Source organism: Cheilinus undulatus, linkage group 5 (assembly GCF_018320785.1).
Source record: "Cheilinus undulatus linkage group 5, ASM1832078v1, whole genome shotgun sequence".
NCBI lineage: Eukaryota > Metazoa > Chordata > Actinopteri > Labriformes > Labridae > Cheilinus > Cheilinus undulatus.
This window is the reverse complement of record NC_054869.1, coordinates 23,602,655-23,623,669: the sequence shown is the minus strand read 5'-3', so window position 1 is coordinate 23,623,669 and position 21,015 is coordinate 23,602,655. Positions and strand designations below refer to the sequence as shown.

The 21,015-nt window shown below is 39.0% G+C and overlaps 1 protein-coding gene across 1 annotated transcript; it reads left to right on the top strand.

Annotated features, from left to right (window-relative positions):
- Nucleotides 1–5,896: 5,896 nt before the first annotated feature.
- Nucleotides 5,897–19,862, top strand: olfm1a (olfactomedin 1a). Its single transcript, XM_041788244.1, has 6 exons — nt 5,897–6,091; nt 11,672–11,821; nt 12,309–12,464; nt 13,973–14,192; nt 14,714–14,820; nt 16,500–19,862. The coding sequence occupies exons 1-6, from the start codon at nt 6,026–6,028 to the stop codon at nt 17,160–17,162; spliced, it is 1,362 nt and encodes a 453-aa protein (XP_041644178.1). The 5' UTR covers nt 5,897–6,025; the 3' UTR covers nt 17,163–19,862.
- Nucleotides 19,863–21,015: the final 1,153 nt, after the last annotated feature.

Sequence of the window (21,015 nt, the reverse complement as noted above, 5' to 3'; positions counted from 1 at the left end):
ATAAATAACTGCATCAATCAGTGGCGTAGCTGTGGGTGTGGTTTAGTTGTACTGCAGGCTAGTAAACAATGGCTACCACTGATAAAGCAAATGGCTTGGAAATTATCTGTAGCATGTTTTTCTTTAGCAGAAATGGACAGCATTTCTATATTAAAGAAGAGAAAAGAAGCATATTGGAAGCTGTTCTTGGTGGAAAAGATGGTTTTATTTTTCTCTCAACCAGCTATGGAGTTTTATTCACTAAGTGATTCCACCATTTGTACAGTGCCTGCCTGTTGATCTCAGGTTATGTAGTTTAACTGCACATGCCCACTATACCATTATTTCTTGTCGCTGTAATATGCTGTAATGAATGTGCCAGCACGTTCATCCAATCATCCTCCAAGAATTTTTTCAAAAGTTCTGCCCTACCCAGACACTTTGTATGGGAGCTTTTCCAGATGGATGTGAAAAATATCTTGTTCAAAGGCTGTCTGCATGAAGGTTAACAGCCTCTGTGCATGAAGTGCAAGATATAACCAGTGGGCTACTGGTACCCATGGAGAATCTGTTAAATAAGTGAATAACATATATATTTTTACAACAGAAATAGAGTGCATTCATAAAGTATTTAGACCCCTGTCACTTTTTGCAAATTTGTTATACTGCAGCCTGATGCTACAGTATGAAAACATATTTTATTCTCATTAATCTACACTCAGTATCCCATAATAACAAAGTGAAAACTGAATTGTAGATGTTTTATCAAGTTTATAAAAATAAAAAAGAGAAATATCACATTAACACAGGTATTCCAACAAAATTCCTGCAGCCCTCCACTGAGTTGGGTTTATGGCAGAGTGGCTGGATGAATACTTGTATCATTGTGGTATTTCCATTTTTATTTCAAATATATTTCCAAAAAGTTCTTAAATTCTTTTTCTACTTTGTCTTCATAGGGTATTTAGTATAGATCAATAAGAATGAAAATGTTTTTTTTCTACTGTAGCATCAGACTGTAAGATAACAGAAAAAGTGAAGAGGGTCTGAATACTTTCTAAATGTAGTTGAAAATTCGGTCATAAAGCTGAAGTCTGTTATGAGTCTCATTGATGCTGACATTAAAATAAAAAAATAGTAAAACCAGGTATCCTCATCAATGTAAGAGTCTGATAACTGTAAAAAAAATCATGTTTGGTTATGAAATGTACTTTTATATCAGTTTGTCTGAATATTTAGCATAAAAATAAATAAAAACAAAATGTTCCTGTAAATCTAATTTCTTCTTCTCTTTATGAAATGTTGGTATCTTTCCAAACACTGTGTGTAAGTGTGAGAGTCAGATGGTCCTCAGCAGGGTTTACACACACACACAAGCACACGCACGCCTCTTCTCTCTGATGTGCCAGCAGATGGTGATGTTGTTTCCATGACGACCAAATGAGAAAAATGATGATTAATTTAGAGGCTTCTTTTCTCCTCCATCTGTGTCCTCTTCTTTTTTTGTGTGTGTGTGTGTGTCTTGCTCAGACTGAAACACTTTCACCCGTCTGACCCTCACTGATTCCCTCCACTGGACAGAAGGCTGCTAAGGCTAAGTGTTTGTGCTCATCTGACGGAGGTTTAAAGTTTTCTCCTAATTTCAGCCTGAGCTTAGTAAATAAATTTAAATCATATTACACCATTGCTAAAAGTTTAAATGACTTCTGAGGCACCAGACAGTTCAATTTCTTTCTATTTTAATCCAGCATCACCACCTTCACCTACATCACTCATGAGGTTCAGAGTTAAAGAAAGTGACTCAGCAATAATCAATGTATGACTGGTTAAATCCAGCTATAGGAGAACAGCCACAGTCTGCAGGAGATCACGATCCCTGGCATGGTGGAGGCAGCAGAAGGCCGTGGACAGCGGGGTCCAGGAGAGCTGAGAGTGGGCAGAGAAGGCTGAGGGCATGGGGGCATCTGTTATCCACGCCTCATAGCTGCACTGAAGACATGACAGAGAAAAGGCTGAGGAAGATGGAGATTTAATCTGTAAATATGGACATTTGGAAAGCTTGAGGGTAAAGATGGCAACCAGGAAAAAGAGAGTGATTGGCTGCTATGAGAGCAAAGGAGGAAGTAGAGGGTGACTACAATTTAGCATTTATGAAACAGCCTTTAAAGACTAAACAGTATGGAGGTTTGTTATCCAAGTAGAGTTTTCTCTTACTGGAGAGCCTTGGAGAGGTGCTATGATTATCCAAACACTGTCCCCATAGGGCCACTGTTTCATAACCAAGAATACATTTAGTAATCAGAGCACTCAAAGCACCAGAACTAAATATATTTTTGTATTTATGAATGAAAAAATAACCCAAGGGAGAGGAGGAAGAGCTGATAAAACTCAGCTAAAGGCGTGCTTTCCCTTCCTCTGGCTGCATGAGGTGCGCTAGTTAGTGCTGTTGCATCACAGCAAAGACCGTTCCTAGTTCGAATGCCTGAACGGATAGAGGTCTGACTTCCTCCCACAGTCCAAAGGCATTCCTGCTCATGGAGCTTTGATTGGCTGGTGGCCTCCATGAACATAATGAGCGATTAAACTCTCTTTCATTGTCAGTGCTGTCAAGTCTGAAATCTACTGAGAAAAACATGTTTCATGGTGTGTCACACCAGTCAGGTCTGAGCTCTCCCTTGTCTGGCAGTCCATGCATTAAATAGGTAAGGTAAATCGTTACAGTAGCTCTGAGCCACTTTCCCTTAAATCAGGGTTGTCCAACTTTTCCACTCAGGGCCACATATCAAAATTTTAAGGATGACTTGGCTGATTTCTTACACCTCACCTTTAGTGTACAAAGATAAAACCTGTTTGTGATTTTCATGAACAGGATATTAAGGCAGAATCAAAGGAGGAGGGTGTCCAGATTGGGGACCTCAGAATTTAATCTTTGGATGTAATGTAGTTCTGGTGGCTTCCTTAGCTGGAGACCTGTAGCAAGCGTTGGGGCAGATTGCAGCTGAGTGTCAAGTGGTCAGGATGAGGGTTGAAGTCTGAGGCCATAGTTCTCTGCCAAAAAATGGTGGGTTGCTCCCCCCAGGTGGAGAATGAATCTCTGTGTCAGGTGAAGGAGTTTAAGTATCTCGGGGACTTGTTTACAAATGAGGGTAAAACTGTAACATGACACACCAGGTAGACTGCTTCATATATACATTGCATGGATGTGTTTCAAATGTATCTAGGAAACCTGCCATACAAAGCGTTTGAGAAGGGCAGGACTTTTCAACAAATTCTCGGGAGGTGATTGGACAAATGTTCTGTTTGTCACATCTACTACTATCCACTAATTATAGCCACAACACAAAAAGAAATAGTAGACATGCACAGCACCAGCTGTAGGCTGAGCTCAGCAGAAACCGCTGTCATAATTTTCAACTGGTGGAGCCTGATTGTGGAGAAAACTCTATGATGAGGCTGGTCAGGAGAAGTGCAAAAACATCCCCACCAAAAAAAGTTCTATGTGCTTTTACAAAAAAGACACGTGGCCCTGTTCTGATAAAACCGCCGCTATACTACAGCTACCTCCAAGCCATCGCTACACTGGCGGCAGCTATTGTTTACACTGTTTCACAATACAACTAAACCCCACCCATAACCCACTGATGCAGAAGCAGTTCGTAAGAATAGCAATAACTTCTTATAACCTCATGAAAAGCTTTCAGTTTGGCTCTTTGCTCTTGTTTTAATAAAGAAATGCCATTTTCTGATACAGTTGCAACTGTGGCTACATCACAGATAATCACTCTACCACCGCCATTGTTTATTGGCTCATGACCGACCCCCCCCCCCACACACACACACACACACACACACACAAACACACACCCTCTTGCATTAATAAAGTAATGTAGTCAGGTTCTGATAAAACTGTCATTATACTAAAGCTACAACCCAGCTACTCGCTACACCACCAGCAGCCATTGCTTTAGGCTTCCAGTTCACCTTAACCCCACCTTTCACTGCTTTCTTTCCAAATGGCGCTGATTGTCAGGTCCGTTTTCAGAAGTAGCACAAACATTGTAGATTGGAATTTTGCAAGATGGTTGGTTGGATGAATATCCCTTATTTGCCTGTTTAGCAAGGTTAATAAAATGGAGATGAGATTGAAAGGCACATTGGTGCAGCATCAGATGTATTACAGGCATTATGCCAGACTGCTGTGGTGAAAAGGGAGCTGAGTCAGAAGGCAAAGCCTTGGATTTATCAGTCAATCTACATTCCAGCTCTAACCTATGGTCCTGAGCCATAGTGACTGAAAGAATGAGATCACTGATACAAGCGACCAAATTAAGTTGCCTCCGGAGGGGGGCTGTGCTCAGCCTTAAAGACGAGGTAAGGAGAACAGACAGTAGAACTGCTGCTCCTTACTGTCAAGGTGAGGTGGTTCAGGCATGCGATAAGGATGTCTCCTGGACACCGTTCTTTGGAGGTCTTCCAGGCATGTCCAACTGGAAGGAGACTTTGAAGGGTATATATCTTGTCTGGGCAAGGAACACCTCAAGATCCCCCTGGAGGAGCTGGAAAATGTTGCTGGATGGATGAATGGATGGATGGAGTTAGTAAAATCAATTCATGTTGGTTAAGACATGCTTAGTAACTGAACATGCTTAAAGAAATCAGCTTACATCATAGCTTTCCATTCATGTGATAAGACAAAGCCAATCATTTTAAGGCTTTTAAGGCAACTACTCAGATTTTGAGGGGCCTAGCTGGCCCCAGCTACCACAGGATCTGCCCCGGTCAGGATGAGAAAAGCAGAAAGGGGAGACGATAGCGCTTCACCTCCACACTCAGACACAAAACAAGAGTAAGCATCTAAAATCTGCAAAACCACATGGGAGTGTTGGTGCCTGAAATGACTGGCATGATATGCTTATAAATCAGACTTGTGCTGCTATTTGCTGCAGTAATCCTTTAGTCTTTATCCACCAGAGTAGAATGAATCTGGATAATCATTTTTGTCATTATTTTTACCATTTACGCTGTTCTCTCAATTCAGTCTTGAAAAATCACATCAAAGGATTCTTCGTGCAAAATGTTTGTTTACAGAATTGACACAGCAGCACTGCCTAGTGCTGAAATTAAGAACCACACTTTACTCAAGCAGAAAAATCATGTTCTAATGCAGGCCAATTAAAAACGAACTATAGGCAAGAGTTGGCCCCCAGGCCATAGTTTGGACACCCCTGCTTTAAACCAGCTAGCTTGGTCCTCTTAGATATGTAGCCTGTAGGTTGAGTTGGAGGGCTGTAAAACTAATTAGTGGTGTTAGTGTGTATATGCAAACTAACTATAGGTACTGTTTCAGCTTAAAAGATGGGGGTTCGGTAAAAGGAAGCAACACTTACTGCTGAAAAGATTTTCTTAAACCGTTTTTAAAATCCAGAGAACATCAAACCCAGAATGAGCCACTTGGTACTGTAGCACAGAATTAGCTAAACATCACACTGTCAACAAGACACACACTGACATTTGTCAACACAAACACACTCACATGCGACTATATTTGTGTCAAAATGGGCCAATCACTGCTGTCATACACAGGAGAACACACTGTGAGCTGGAGGATCTTTTTCCACTTGGCTGCTTCCTAGCTGAGAGAAAATGAACGAAGGGGAGGAGGAAGAGATGAAGGATGTGGTGGAGAGGGGGGAGGGAGGAGGAAGAGCGAGGAGGGAATAAGGAGAAACAGGAAAGACACGAGGGAGGGGTGGAGAGGAGGGAGGGAGGGAGGAGAAAGAGCTGGTACACGAGATGAGAGCGAGAGGAAAGAGGGAGGGGTGAGGACGTGAGGAGGGAGGGAGGCGGAAGAGCAGGGATGGAGGGACCAGAGAGAGGTGGGAGGAAGAAGGAAGAGCAGGGAAGAAGAGACGAGAGAGAGAGGAGCAGAGGGGCAGATAGCAAAGCCGGATATCTAATCAGGGAGCTAATCAGGCTAACAGATAACCAGGTGAATAAAAAGGTGAAGAGATTCAACCAGCAGGAGGTGAATGTGTTTGTGACACAGATGGAGTCGGAGGAGAATCTGGTTAATGTTTTCCTGCTGCTGCTGTTCAGTGCGGTCTTCACTGTGGTAAATATATAATGTTTCTATTTATATTCTACTGTCCTCTATTATGTTCCAATCTCTCTTATCTGCTGTCAATATTTAATGGCTCTATTTATATTCTTCTACGCTCCCTTCTTCTTTTTGCTATTTGAATAACACTGATGTTAACTCTAAACTCTGTTTTTATTCAATTCTGCTGCTTTTGACTCATAGTAAGACCTCATTCACTGATCATGGTGATCGTATTTGGCAGAAAAAAAGACAGTGCCAGCTAGACCGAACAGAGAGATAGAAACCAACACAGGAGGTCAAATCCAAAATACTACTCTCCCAAAGGGAATTATATTAAATGTATGATTTTTTTTAAAAGATTGATGCAAGAACAGATCAAAATGTATTTAACTTACATATTTTTTCATTATATTAATAATATTTAGGGCTTTCTGTATTATTGCAATAATTGCAAAATGATTTTAAAAAAGTCTATGATTAGTGTATTTATTGTTATAATAGCATGTTTGATTGTTCTTTTCAACACACTTTGGGTACGCCAGGATCTCCCTGCAGCCACAGTTATGTACCATAGGTTCACTTCTGCTCTTTATGTCTTATATTACCTTACAAAAATGTACGGACACGTCAAAAGTCATCTGCACCTTGTCTCATTAAACATTTACCTTTTTTTCCTTTTCAATCTGTAACAAGTTCCTTTTTGTGTGGTTTAGTCCATGTCATATTCTTCAATCCACCTGAAGTTCCTTATTTTCTTTTTAAATAAAGGACGTCTATATCCAAAAAGGACGTCAATTTAATTTAGTTTAAGACTGCCAAAAGAGTAGAATCAAAAAATGCAACAAAAAGAAGAGAGTGATTGTGATTAACTGCAGAAATTCTGAGATCAATTTTGATGAAGGCTTTAATAGTTTGAAAAACCTATTACTGTGTGATCCATACTGTCTGTTTGATCCCAGTATGCACTAGGGCTGGGCAGTTAATTGAAATTTAGATTAAATTGCAGTATGTTTTAGCACAATTTTCAAATCGCAGAAGAAGCAAAAATTCATTGGGGGGGGGGGCTTTACAAAAAAACAAAGAGTTTTTCCAAATGATTTAAACTGATATGATCCATCCATAAGCTCTATTTCTATTAATTTTATTAGTCCAAAAGAAACATACTCACTAAATTGTGCTTCTTTTATGACAGCTGACATATTTCTGATCTCTAATATATTAAAATGTGTATTGGCTCTGATTTAATAAATGCGATCAGGATCCCAACACCCCTGGTATTATATCAGTGGCACAATATCTTAGGATCTGTAGAGTAATTTAAGGATATTTTTAGAGTTTTAGTTTAGCACAAGATTTTAGGTTGGCAATTTTTTTTTTCATATATTAGTGTTATTGGAAACCTTTACACCTGTCAGTTTTATTTGTTTTAAACCAATAAAGTGTCATAAAGGTGCTGACTATGGCTATTCTGGGTTAAATTATTTGAGAAACACAGCTTTATTGTCTTTAACCTGAAAGTGGTGATATTGGAGATATGAGGTTTTGGCCTGACACCAGTGATTTGTGTGCAAGTTATCTGATGAGCTCTGAATAGCTTCTCCCATTTCATAAATGACTACTACTCATAATTGATTGTTCCTGCCTTTTAATTACTTTTGTGAAAAAAAATTAATTGAATTGGGGAGCAGGTGGCCTAGTGGTTAACGGCGCTCCCCATGTACGCGGGCGGCCTGGGTTCAAATCCAGCCTGAGGCCCTTTACCGCATCCCCCCCCGACTCTGTTTCCCACTCTATCCACTGTCCTTCCCTATCTAATAAAGGCACAAAAATGCCCAAAAATAAATCTTTAAAAAAAAAAAAAAAGAAATTAATTGAATTGTACTAAAGTCCGTATAGTGATGGAGTGTTTAGGGCTCTCACTTTACGGCAAGAGAGTTGAATCCACGTCAGACAACATTTCTGAAGTTTGCACCTCTGTGCATGCAAGAGCTTCCTCTCACAGTCCAGACATGCTCATTAAGTTCACTGGTGGCTCTAAAATGCCCACAGGTGTGAGCTTGAGCATGACTGCTTGTTTGTCTTTAAATGTCAGCCCTGTGATTGACTGGGGAATGGGGACCAGTCCAGGGTGTATCTCGCCTCTTGCCTTGTGACATTGGATTAGCGGTGTTGATAAAGGATGGATGGATGAATTGGACTGAACTAATCATCATCACAATTTTAATGGAAACCAGATATTTCTACTATGAGCAATTTTTAAAACGTTTTGACCAAAATGCACTGAAAATACGTTAAAGATTAAATGGTAGTCTTAATCCTCCTGTGTTATCTACAAAGAAACTCTTGAAAACCATTTTGCCAGTGATTCACAAGACATTCTTGGAGATATCCTTTCTCACAGGGGTGTGTTTGGGGTGTGCCTCCAAAAATCAGCATTTAAAGCACCATGTACCCCTAGCACTTCATCACAGCTCTCTGTTCCAGCAAAAATCAGGACACCTCTGTAGCTGCATGTGAACAGAGGGGTGGGGCTAAGTGAGAGAGGAAAGGAGTGTGTTGGGACTGATCTTAATGCACTCTCTTTAAGGTATCCACAATGGATTAAGATTTTAAAAGGATATCAATAAATGTGTTGATAATCTGGATTACAAGATGGATTAGAGCAGATTAGAATCAATAACAGAGAGGATTAGTGGAATTATTGCTGCACAGTTAAAAACAACTTGCGTGCAGGTTTGCCTCAGTCATTAAAGCAGGTGCCCATTTACAGAGCAGGTAGTCCTAGGTTCCTGATGCTGTTTGGTGTGTGTCTCCATCCACTCTCTCCCCTTATTTCCTGTCTCTCTTCAGCTGTCCTGTCCTAATAAAGGCAAAAAAGCCCCCAAAACTACAATTATGTTCTGTCCCAATAAACTTTTTTATGCTTTGGCTCCATCGTCTCTAAAAGCATTTTTTAAACGTTGACATAGTGAAGTTTAAACATCATGGCTTGTTTGAAATGAGTTAAATATTTATATCGCCTTTCTTGTCATCAGACCACTCAGAGCACTTAACTCGACATGCCATTGAGCGGTTTCACACACATAATCAGACACTCATTCACACTCACTCACACGCGGATGGCTCATCCTTCTGAGGCAGTTTGTTCAGTATCTCGTCCAAGTACATCTCAAAGTGGTCGAGAGGAGCCAAGGACTGAGCTGCAGATTTTATCCGGCTATGTTCCCATTCCAGTGCCTCTTCTAGTGCTACAGCTAAAGCTACTGCTCTTCCAGTTTTCTCATTTACAATGAGAACATCTAGTTTCCCTACTTTAGAGCCTCCAACTTCTAACAAATAGTACAGTTTAGCTGCTGCTCATGGTAGTCCTCATTGTAAGGGTCATTAATATTTTAAAAACAGCATCTACTTTTGTTATCTCCTAAAATACAAACTCATCTGTCATGGCTAAGTCACAACAAACTTGCCCATCAGTACAGAGGAGATATATAAATATTTTAGCCAGTCTGGTTAACTTAAGTTATTATTCATTGATGTTTGCAACTTTAATTTTCAGTGGTGTATAACGTAAACTGGTTTGATTTATCAAATAAAGGCTCAACAGTCACAGAGTTACTCCAAAGACCATTCACCAGTCACTGAGTGTCAGAAAATAAAACTTTGTAATAAGCACCTCAGCTTTCTCAGTGTAAGGTGTTTCATATTGTTTCACTGTATCTCGAATACTATGAGAAAGCTCACTGTGGCAAAAACGTCACCTCATATGCAAATTTGCACTAATTAACCTATTTACCCAAATTACTTATTAAGACTATTTACTGAACTCAAATGCTCTAAGAAGGCTCTCAGTAGTAAAATATGTCACCTAATATGCAGATTTGCACAACTCGACTCTCTTAAATTATCTTATGTACCTATGTAAATCTTGTATACACTAGAAATATCTTACTAGCACTTGTACACATTTAAATGTTATTTTTATGCTTTTTTTTCAGTTTTATTTATTTCTTTGTATTTAATGTTTGATTGTACACTGAGAGAAACAGAGAGAGTCAAATTCCTTGTTGTGTGTGCATACTTGGCCTATAAGCTGATTCTGATTCTGTGAGAGCAAGAGAGAGCAGAGGTATCCCCCTGCCTCCAGTCTTTGGCTAAGCTAATAGTTTCCTTCTGCCTCCAGCGTCTGTGCTGAAAGTGTTAACAGTTCTCACCTTTGTAAGTTTTTGTGCTGAGTTACACTAACGATGTCTTTCTGCTTCAAATATTGTCACTATACTAAGCTAATAGACTCTCTTGCCCTCCTATACAGACAACATTAACTGTATTTTACTGTTTCAGATCTTTGTGCCAAGCTAAGGTCATAGAAAAGTCAGTGTTGCATGATTGAGGACAGGGCGTCCCAGGTGAGAAAGAAGCATTTCTCCCTGCCTGGAATGCTGTGAACACATGGAATTTAAACCTTGATGCTAATGCTAATAAGCTTTAATGTCCAACACAGAGTCATTAACGGCAACTGAAAAAAGACCACATTAGCCAGCCCCACAGAAAGATCAGACTGCTACCCATGGTATAAAAGACTGAATGAATGATCCAATGGTCTAAAGTGTCATTCTCAGATATCTTCAGCTACCTGGTTGAGTCGCTTGATTAAAGACAATATGATGTTTGCTGTTGAACAATGAAACTTAACAAAAAATCAATAAATGCAACATTCATGATACCGTCGCTCTGAAACAACCCAGCACTGTCTAGATGAGGTGATCATATATTAAAAGTGATCTGTAATGAAGTGCTGACTTTATTCCCTCATTTAGGTTTTGGATCCCAGGGACCGAGCTCATCCTGCTGCCGGATAGCTTGCAGCCACAGTGTAGTCCGGTTTGGCTCTGTGCTTCAGTTGAGAAAAATATAATATAAATATGCATGCCTTCTGCTAAGCTAGGTTAGCAGTGCTCGTAGTTTAGGGTGTCCATTTATTTGAGATTTGAATGCAAAAATCTGTTTGTCATGTTATTTTGGTACTGTTTTAATTCATTATTTTGGATGCAGTGAAACTAATGACACTTTAAATGACAGATCCAGGAGAGAGAAAGACAAGTGTTTCTTAATGTAAATTAACATAATAAGGTTCAAATTCATGATTATATGCAGGGGGACTAAAAAATAAAGACAGAGTGAGGACAGTGAATTTTAATACATAACACTTTGTCTGATTTTCACACATTTTTATCACATTTTGTCATTTTCACACATTTTTTATTACATTTGTTATTTTAACAATCCTCCCACTCCTCAGCTCCTCCTCTAACAACCTTTATGTTTCCTTACCTGATATCATATACTGTATGATAACATTAACACTGTAGAAATATCATGGCACTGGATAAAAATCATCTTATAATGAGTTTAACCTGTGGAGGTGAAGAATACAAACACAAACTTCCTCCTGTTAATTTTAGCTATTCAGAGATGTCTACAGAATATTATTTTTGCTCTGGCAGATTTGCAGGTGAAAGAAGCATTTTTGGCAATGAAACCACGCACTCCGGTTATCTTATTCTTAATGCTGTTCTCTCATTTCCTGTCTAATAGGTGGGTCCTTCTACCCCAGAGGAGGGCTGGCAGGTGTACAGTTCAGCTCAGGACTCAGAGGGCCGATGTGTTTGTACAGTGGTTGCTCCTCAGCAGACGGTCTGCTCCAGAGATGCTCGAACCAAACAGCTGAGACAGCTGCTGGAGAGGGTATGATATACTACAGCAGATTGTTATGCCACTGAGACATACAATTAGTGCTCACACAGCTGATTATGCAAAGAGGAAAAATGATAATTACAATATCTGATGGAAGTTACATTTGATAAGATGAAAAAGACCCCTACTTTATTCTCCCCAATGGTAAATTTGAATTGGGCAATAAGGCCTAAAAATACACAGCACACAACACACCATTCAACATCAGTTGTTACTGACTTTGGGGTATTTATGAAAAGGTCTTTCAGTTACAAATTTTAGTTGGTTTTGTTTGTCTGTTTGTTTGTTTGTTTGTTTTTTGCAGTAGCAGTGGAGAAGTATCTTAGTGTTTCCAAGTAAATGCTACAATACTACTGTATCTTCTAACAGCAGAATATAATCTGAAACGCACTAAAACAATTAATTTATGTAATAATGCATCAGCATAACAGAGACTGCTGAAGCAGTAACAAATGCAGTCAAATCTGTTTGCTTCCAGGTTCAGAATATGAGTCAGTCCATTGAGGTTCTGGACCAGAGGACTCAGAGAGATCTGCAGTTTGTGGAGAAAATGGAAGTTCAGCTAAAGGGACTGGAAAACAAATTCAAACAGGTGGAAGATGGCCATGAGAACAACATCGCCAGACAGTACAGGGTAATGCCCATATCATCTTGCCTTACACTACCATCAGTTACTCAGCAAATCTCTCTGTCAACTAGTATACATTTACATAAGCACAAAGATAGGCACAGTTAATAAAAATAACTTAAACTGTTAATGCAGCTACTAAAATGTTAACTTTGCTAGCAGTTAATCAGTGAATTATATTACTTACTAACTGAGGTTGATGCTATTGGTATCACAAAAAAGTCCTCTTTTTGCAGTGTCAAAGACTTGATTATGTAAGAGGCAATGATGACTAAGACAACTCCAAATTGTACATTTGTGAAAACCTACAAATAGAAATGTTTTTTTAAAACAAATTCCCACTTTTTTCACTCTAGCAGCACCCTGAAAATATATCTAATTACATGTAGCTTAAGCACAATTTCACTATAAAGGCAGATAGGGCAGAGACGGCTGTTTGCTCATTATGACTTAAGCTCCCTGAAGTAAAAAAAAAAAAAGTACACTCTCACTCAGGTTGTCAATAATCCATCTTTCCATGCTTGAGTATGGTGTGAATCCTTTTTTGTCAGGTAAACGCAGTTAATTATCCATTCATCATTCTCAGCTCCCGCCATCCCACCTAGTGGCGAGAAGTTTGAACATCGTCCACAGACTCTCTTTCTCTATCCTCACCCCCATTACCCATAATACAAGTGAATTAAATAACAAAAATGAAATTAATGAAAACAACATTTTCTGGAAGTTAAATATTAGTTTTTCAAATGAATTATCAAAATAACAACAATAAATGATTAAGGATTGACAGATTATGTTCCAAGCTCTGCATTGGCATTACATCACACACAACTTCATAAATGTGGTTGAAACACCTCACATGAGCAAATGTAAGTTTAAAAGGGATTTTTTTTTTTTTAATTAGACCAAACAATCAGAATTTTAAAGGTATGTTTTAGTTACACTGTGCACACAGTACCACCTTCAGTGTTCTGTCTCGCTTCATGATGATTTCCTTTGTTTTATTCATTGACTTTGATGATTGTGTGTCAGGGTTTGATTGCTGGTGAACGACACTCCATACTGTGCCTGATCACTTCTTTTATTACACAGACAGAGAGCTAAAGCTGCTGCAAATCTGTTGCAACAATATAATTCTTAAGAAGAAAATGTCATTCTCTTACACTGTATAAATGATACACTTAAAGCTGCTGTGAAGTCCCCTATGGTTTGTCCAATGAATCTTAAACTTTGGCCATTTGGGCTTTAATAATATGGAACTTAAAGGTCGATTACAGTTGTAGAAAGAGCTATGGAGGCCAAACCCATTTTTTTTACAAAGCTGTAAATTTGCTTCATTATGCTGTGAAGTTATTGTGTGGCCTAATGTGGCTCAACTTTGATAAGGATGCTATACCTCTTGAGAAACTGCATTTTTTGTCCATGCAGCATTGTTTTGATTTGCCTGTTCTTGGGGTGCTGTCGGTACAATTTTCAGCACAACTGAGATTAATAACCCAATGTCTGCTATCTGTCAGTCTATCAAAGAAAAGATGGAGGAGATACGCCCTCTAATCCCAGTGCTGGAGGCCTACAAGGCGGACGCTCTGCTGGTACGACAGTTTAAGGAGGAGGCGGCCAATGTGACCGAGATGCTGGGAAATCTGCAGGAACAACTTGGGGGTTTGGACTACCAGGAGCTCCACCACAGAGTGATGAGTCTAGAGGACCGGCTGAAGGCCTGCATGCAGCGGCTGGGTGAGCAAACATAATAATTCCTGCTGGTTAGTGCATGCAGGATAAAGTAAACTTGTTTTTTCTAATTTACATGGCAGATTATAATGCAGATTAAATGAACAAAAGAAACCTCCAAAGGGCAATTTTATCAAGACATTTAATGTATCATTGATAACAGGATTAAAAGGTATGTGCACCAAGCTCTGATTAAATGTCCAAATTCAATCAAGTTGACGAACTGTTAGACAAACATAGATACCTATTTAATAAAAAACCTGACAAAGAAGGAATAAGAATAGGATTATTTGGCAGCAAAAGTAAACGGGCAAAATAGATTAAAAACAGTGAACTTTCCATGCGTATTGCCATGTGTTCATGATATTTTGTCCAATGTATGGGCACAATAAGGTGCAGGGTGAACACACTCTTTTACCTTCATGCATTCATACTTGCCTTATCTGGACTTTTAAGGGCTTATACTTATGTGTATAGGTGTCTACTTCCTCCATGTGCTCCATATGTCTTCCATATTTATGTTCCAGCCTGCGGGAAGCTGACAGGAATCTCTGAGCCCATCACTATCAAGACTTCTGGATCTAGATTTGGATCATGGATGACTGACCCAGTAGCTCCACCCGGCGACAACAGAGTAAGTTTCAGCAGAAAGAGCAACAACAATTACTACTCCAACTACTACCTGTACAGCTGATATCATTATCAGTAATGATTATAAATATTAATAGAGGAGATAAAATAAAGCACAGAAGTGAATGCAAACATTTAAAGAATAGTGAACACATTTTAAACCACACGTTTTAAGTAAAAACTAAAAACTGGATAACACTGACAGAATGGAAAATAATGATCTTTGCAGGGTGTCTATTGGTGTAGCATGTGGGGGAAAAAGGTACTGGGACCAAAGTGGGGGTGGGGTGGGGGCTTTTGAAGCCTGGAATGAAATGTGTGTTTTTTTATTATTATTATTTCTATAAAAGCTTGGGGGCAGGTCCCTATCTACTCTGTGGAAGAGAGCAGAAAAGTAACTGCAAATTGGATGAGTGAGGTCACCTAAACACTTTAAATCAGGTGCCCAAAAGAAAAGAAAGAGAAAGCAAGCAGAATGAGGGTAAACAACTGCTCCCAAAATTCTTTTCAAAGAGAGGTGAGTGCACACTGTGGTATAGTTAATGGCTTTAAGGCTTTCAGAGAGAGAAGAAAGCATGGACAGAGAGCAAGATGAGAATGATGAGGAGAAGAAAGCAGCAGCAGGAGCAAGATGAGGATGACGGAGGTGAAAAAACCAGGGACAGAGAGTAAGATGAGGATGACGGAGGTGAAAAAACCAGGGACAGAGAGTAAGATGAGGATGACGGAGGTGAAGAAAGCAGGGAAAGAGAACAAGAAGAGGTGAATAAACACATGAACTAATGTGAAGGAATAATACAATCGATTTGATTTAACGATAGCAAAAATATTGCTCATTAATAGAGGGAAATTACAATTAAAAAACAAATAAAAATGCATTGATATTAAAATGGCATAACATTTTATGCTTGCCTGGCTTACTAAGGGGTTCTGTGTATTTTTCTTCCTGGGGGCCCAAAATCGTTGGCTACGCCCCTTCTTCACAGGCTGTTGTCCTCAAAGTAGTTTGTATTCACTTGACTCAAACTCTCAGCTCCTTTCCTGCATGACATTCCCCACTCTCCCTCCTCAGTCTCCCACTCTGTTCACTGTCCTGTCCCAAGTAAATTCATTATAAAGCACTGAAGCAATGATATTTGGAATTAGTCATTGTGTTCACACCAAACAGAGAGTGAAGGGGCTTTTAAAAGTTTTTTAAGAGTTTTACTTTAGCTCAAAGTTAAGTGAATGACTTTAAGTGGTTATGAAACATAAATTGACACTAATGTCTTTTCATTTCTAACAAAAAAGAAAACCAGAACTCAAAGTAATTTTTAATGTTTGTCACTGCAACTACTGGGGCAGGTGTCAGAGGAAGCTATTAATAGCACACTGTTGGAAGAGCTTTGGGGGGTTTTGTAATCAAAAGAGCTTTTGTTTTCTTTTCCTCTAAAACAGTTTTCTTTGAGGGTAAAAGGAGGAAGGAAAATATTTTTCCTAAGGGGAATTCACTCACAAGACATAATGCATAATCTACAGGGTTTGCAAACATCTACAAATTGAAGGTTAACATTCAGTCTTGTATTTATAATAAAAATGCTGACAGACAAACTGCAATGCCATTGAAACTGTTTTTCATGAAACCATTGGACAAGAGAATTGAAAAAAAAATCCTCCATTTATTTTAGCTTTCCTCCCTTACAGGTGTGGTACATGGATGGGTATCATAACAACCGCTTTGTCAGAGAGTACCAGTCCATGTATGACTTTATGACCACGGACAACTTCACCTCTCATCGCCTGCCTCACCCCTGGTCTGGCACAGGTCAGGTGGTCTACAACGGATCCATTTACTTCAACAAGTTTCAGAGTCACACCATCATCAAGTTCGACTTTAGCACATCAGTCATCAGCCGTTCCAAACAGCTTGACTTCGCCGGTTACAACAACATGTACCATTACTCCTGGGGTGGTCATTCTGACATTGACCTCATGGTGGATGAAGGGGGCCTCTGGGCTGTCTATGCCACCAATCAGAACGCTGGAAACATCGTCCTCAGCCAGTTAAATCCAAACACTCTGCAGATCATTCGCAGCTGGACCACCAACCATCCGAAACGTAGTGCCGGCGAGGCCTTCATGATCTGTGGGACCCTGTACGTGACTAATGGATACTCGGGTGGAACCAAAGTTTACTATGCCTACTCCACCAACTCCTCCACTTATGAGTACATCGACATTCCTCTAACCAACAAATACAGCCACCTGTCTATGCTCGACTACAACCCTCGAGACAGAGCATTGTACGCCTGGAACAACGGCCATCAAGTCCTTTATAATGTTACACTCTATCACATCATACAGTGACGTAACAAACAAATAACCAGAATCCCTAATATTAGTCTGTTAGACATCACACAGTAATGTTAAGAGTTAATTCTGGTAGCCATAATGTTACTGTTAAAAACAGAATCAAGTTACATATACACTGAAAATAAGCCCCAGAACTGTTACAGTCCAGCACATGATACAAAAAAGTCCAATAATATAAGGTTAATCTGTTAGACATGATACAGTAACGTAAAGAGTAAAATTGGTGCCATTATTTCTATCTAAACAAAAATTGACCCAAGTCATAAGAGGAAATGGTTATCTGGTAAGTAGAGAGCTTTATTAATCTAGCTTAGCACCTTTGTTGTTAGCTAAGCAGCTAACCAGCTGTTCTTCAGTCAGATTGTTTATTTAAAAGTTTATCCAATAATTCAGAATTTGGACTGTTTCTGATACAGAGCAGGGTAATGCACTTGTGTAAACAGATAGCTCCAATGCTAACTGCTACATAAACATTTAGTCTCAGCCAGCATTTCTTTGTGCTAAGCTAGACTATACAAGCTCTCTTCGTTCTGAAGTTTTTTCCTTTAATTCTTTGAGCTCTTTAATTAAGAAAAAATAAAGCTACACTTTGACCACCAGGTTTTTAAAGTCATAAAATTGTTTCACATTAATACACTTCAATCTTGATCAATACAATGATACTATCACAGCAATGAAACTCTTGTCTTTCACAATAAGAGACACTGAAATGTTTCAATTATTTGTTCATGCACACAAAAAAATGTTACACATTTTTACGATAATTTTCTTTTGGTGACTTTTTCTGACACCATCATCAGATGTACTGTTCTTACTCTGAAGTAACTATAGTAATAATAATAATGATAACTAATTCCTTATGACTGTTGTGCATTATACAGTGATACAAAATGACTTTAAAGGGTTTATCTTTCCCAGAAATATTTCTGTTTTTCAATCAGCTGTAATTTTAGCAGGGCTACACATTTCTATCTATCCATCTGGTATTCTGGGAGACGTATTCCCATAGTCCTCTATCACAACCTCCTGTTAGATCACTGAGCTGAAACCACATTATATACGCTCATCCCAAACATGTTGATGTATATGTTGTTGTGTTTTTCAAGGATTTGTTTGTTGTCTTCACAGTCAACCACTAACTCCATATGAAAGCAGTTATTTGTGGCTTTACAAACCCCAAACTCTGTTGGTTGTCTGGTATGTTCAAACTGAAGTAGGAGTCCTTAATGCCAAGCAGCCTCTGAAACCCTGCTTCTTTAGCTCAGGGGCCTCCATCAACACAGATGTACTCCAACATGTCTGTATTCTTGCAGGTCAACAGTGGTGCATTGACCTCTGATGGTGTGTTTACTGGCAGGTCTACTGGCTGTTTGATATCTGTACACTGGTGTGTTTACCCACAAGTTAGTTTGTCAATGGATGGTCCGGTTTGTGTCTACTGGATGACAGTTGTTTGTCCATACATCACCAGGTTAGAAAATCCAAAGGTAGTGCTGACTGTCGTTTGGCCATTGTTGTTTATCCAATGGCAGGCTTGTTGAAATTTGGCAAATCAATCAGCTATTATTTGCCTGTCCAGTGGCAGATGTATGCCCTTCTCCTTTGGTGGTCATCTTCTGTCCACAGGTGAGAAAATCATGTTTAATTAACAGGTCAGTATCTTTGGGTGTGTCCTATGGAAGGTCAGTGATTGTTTACTAGCAGGTCGGTGTTTTCTACCGTCAGGTGAGAGGCTTTCCAGGACAGGTTTGTGTCAGTCAGTCTTTAGGTTGCTAAGTCTAAAAGCAGTTGTATGTCCAGTTGAAGGTTTATGTCTGTCTGTCCATCATCTTTTCTCCATTGACAGGCTATTGTCCCTCAGTGGGTTCACTGCAATCATTGTCTGTCCATCTTGTTGGTATACATCCATCACCAAGTCAGAGTGTCCACCAGGTTGCTTTGTCCATGGGTAAGTCTGTGTCTGTCCACCATCTAGTCGAGTGTATCCAGTGTCAGTTGCCTGCCCATTGTCATTGGACTTGTGTGCTCTGAGGAGATTGAAATGTCAACTGGCATATGTTTTTATCTGTTGGCAAGATAGTAACAATGCTTCTTGTCTGATGTGCCAGAAAATAATGAGTCCAGAATTTATTCTGTCCAACATAAACGTATGTAAACTTATAAGAATGTGAGGAATTGCAGTCAGTCCAGGCAGCTCAGCTGAGATCTGTTACATTGAAAGAATTTTTTTTCTTCTTTTGTCCTGGCATTGTCATTGTTTCTTACAAACTCTTAAATATTTAACACGTCTCTGTAAATTTTGCTAAGCAGTAAGTTATAACTGATGACGCATTATAAATATCATAGAAATTTATTGAGGATATTGTATTCCAATCAGACAGCTACAATTTTCTATTGCTACTTCTTTGTGTTTTGTATTTCAACAGATTCTTCAAGTTGGATGTCAGACTTTGCCTCTTATGTTCGTGTGGAGTAATGAAATGTTAAACTGACAGAAACAGCAGAGATGATTTTACCGTCTAAAGAAAGACAGCATGATCAATGTTTGTAGATTTTTTTGGTTTCAGTAACCACTGGCCTTAACAGCGGATGTGCTTTGGATTGCATCACCCAACCCCATAATGTTGAAGGGGTTTTTCTTTCTAATTTGTTTGTTCTTTTTTCTTTTTTAAGTCAAATAAAGAGGCTCCACTTGATAAATAAAATGTCCAGCCTGCTCTTTGTTTTGAGACAAGATGCATTTAGGTGTAAGATAATGGAGGAAATATTAATCAGTAAAAACACAATTAAACATTTTATTTCTGCAAGAACATCAGTAATCAGCCTGCTAATAAAGTTCTCTCGTATCCACCAATTCAAAAAGAAACATAAACAAGGAAAATTCTGCAAAATTCTGGACCGAAACATTGTGGAGTTTTGCAGGTACAATGAACATCATGTAATTTCCCATTGCATTTAATTGGCTCTCTGTTGACTTACCTCCATGCACCCATGGAAACAAGGCATTATTAAGTTGTACCCACATAAAACAGTAATTTTCAAGTGAGTAAGAATTTTACTTATTATCCTCTGTTACTTGTAGATGTGTAAAATGAAAATTCACCCAAAACATCTCTACATTTATAAAATTAAGCTACAAAATCCTGAAAAATTAGGCAGTTATATCTGCTCTAGGATGGTGTAGGCATGTTGGTTGAGTGAGCTAAAGCCACGCCTGCTCACGACAAATACAATCCTCTCAGATTAAAAAAAATGCTGAATGGTGGAATCATCTGTCTGCTATGCTGCAATATCGCATCTCCCTTTTTGTTAGTCACCAGAGAAACAATCACATTTATGTCATGACAGGCAGACAGTTTAGAGCTGAAATGTAGTTTCATTTTCTCCTCCTTCAGGTTTTCCTTATATCTCATTTTCTGAGTTAAGTGGAGTTATGTCTCTCTCCTATTATGAGACGTCTTTGTTGATAAGTGGCTGCTGAAAACACTACATTTCCTGATGTTGCTGTTTAAATTCAAAGTTTTCAATGATGACTAGTAGTGAGGCTTTTTACTTTACTAAACTTAAGCATCATGACGCTAAAATTATTAAAACACAACTTTAGCAGATAAGATGTTTGTTCCTGCTGTATTTGGTTCAAGTCAAAAACAGACAAACTCTCCAGTAATTAGCCTGCCCCCTGACCTTACGGTGAACTCTGGCTAGAGGGCAGCTGTCTGGCTCTGTACTTTAGTAGAGAGACAGAAATTTGGGATTAAATTTACTGTTTTCTGGCACAAATATCTCTGTTATGATACTTTTAATGACCCACAGGCCATGGTAAAACTTTCTAACAGTCTAGAGCCAA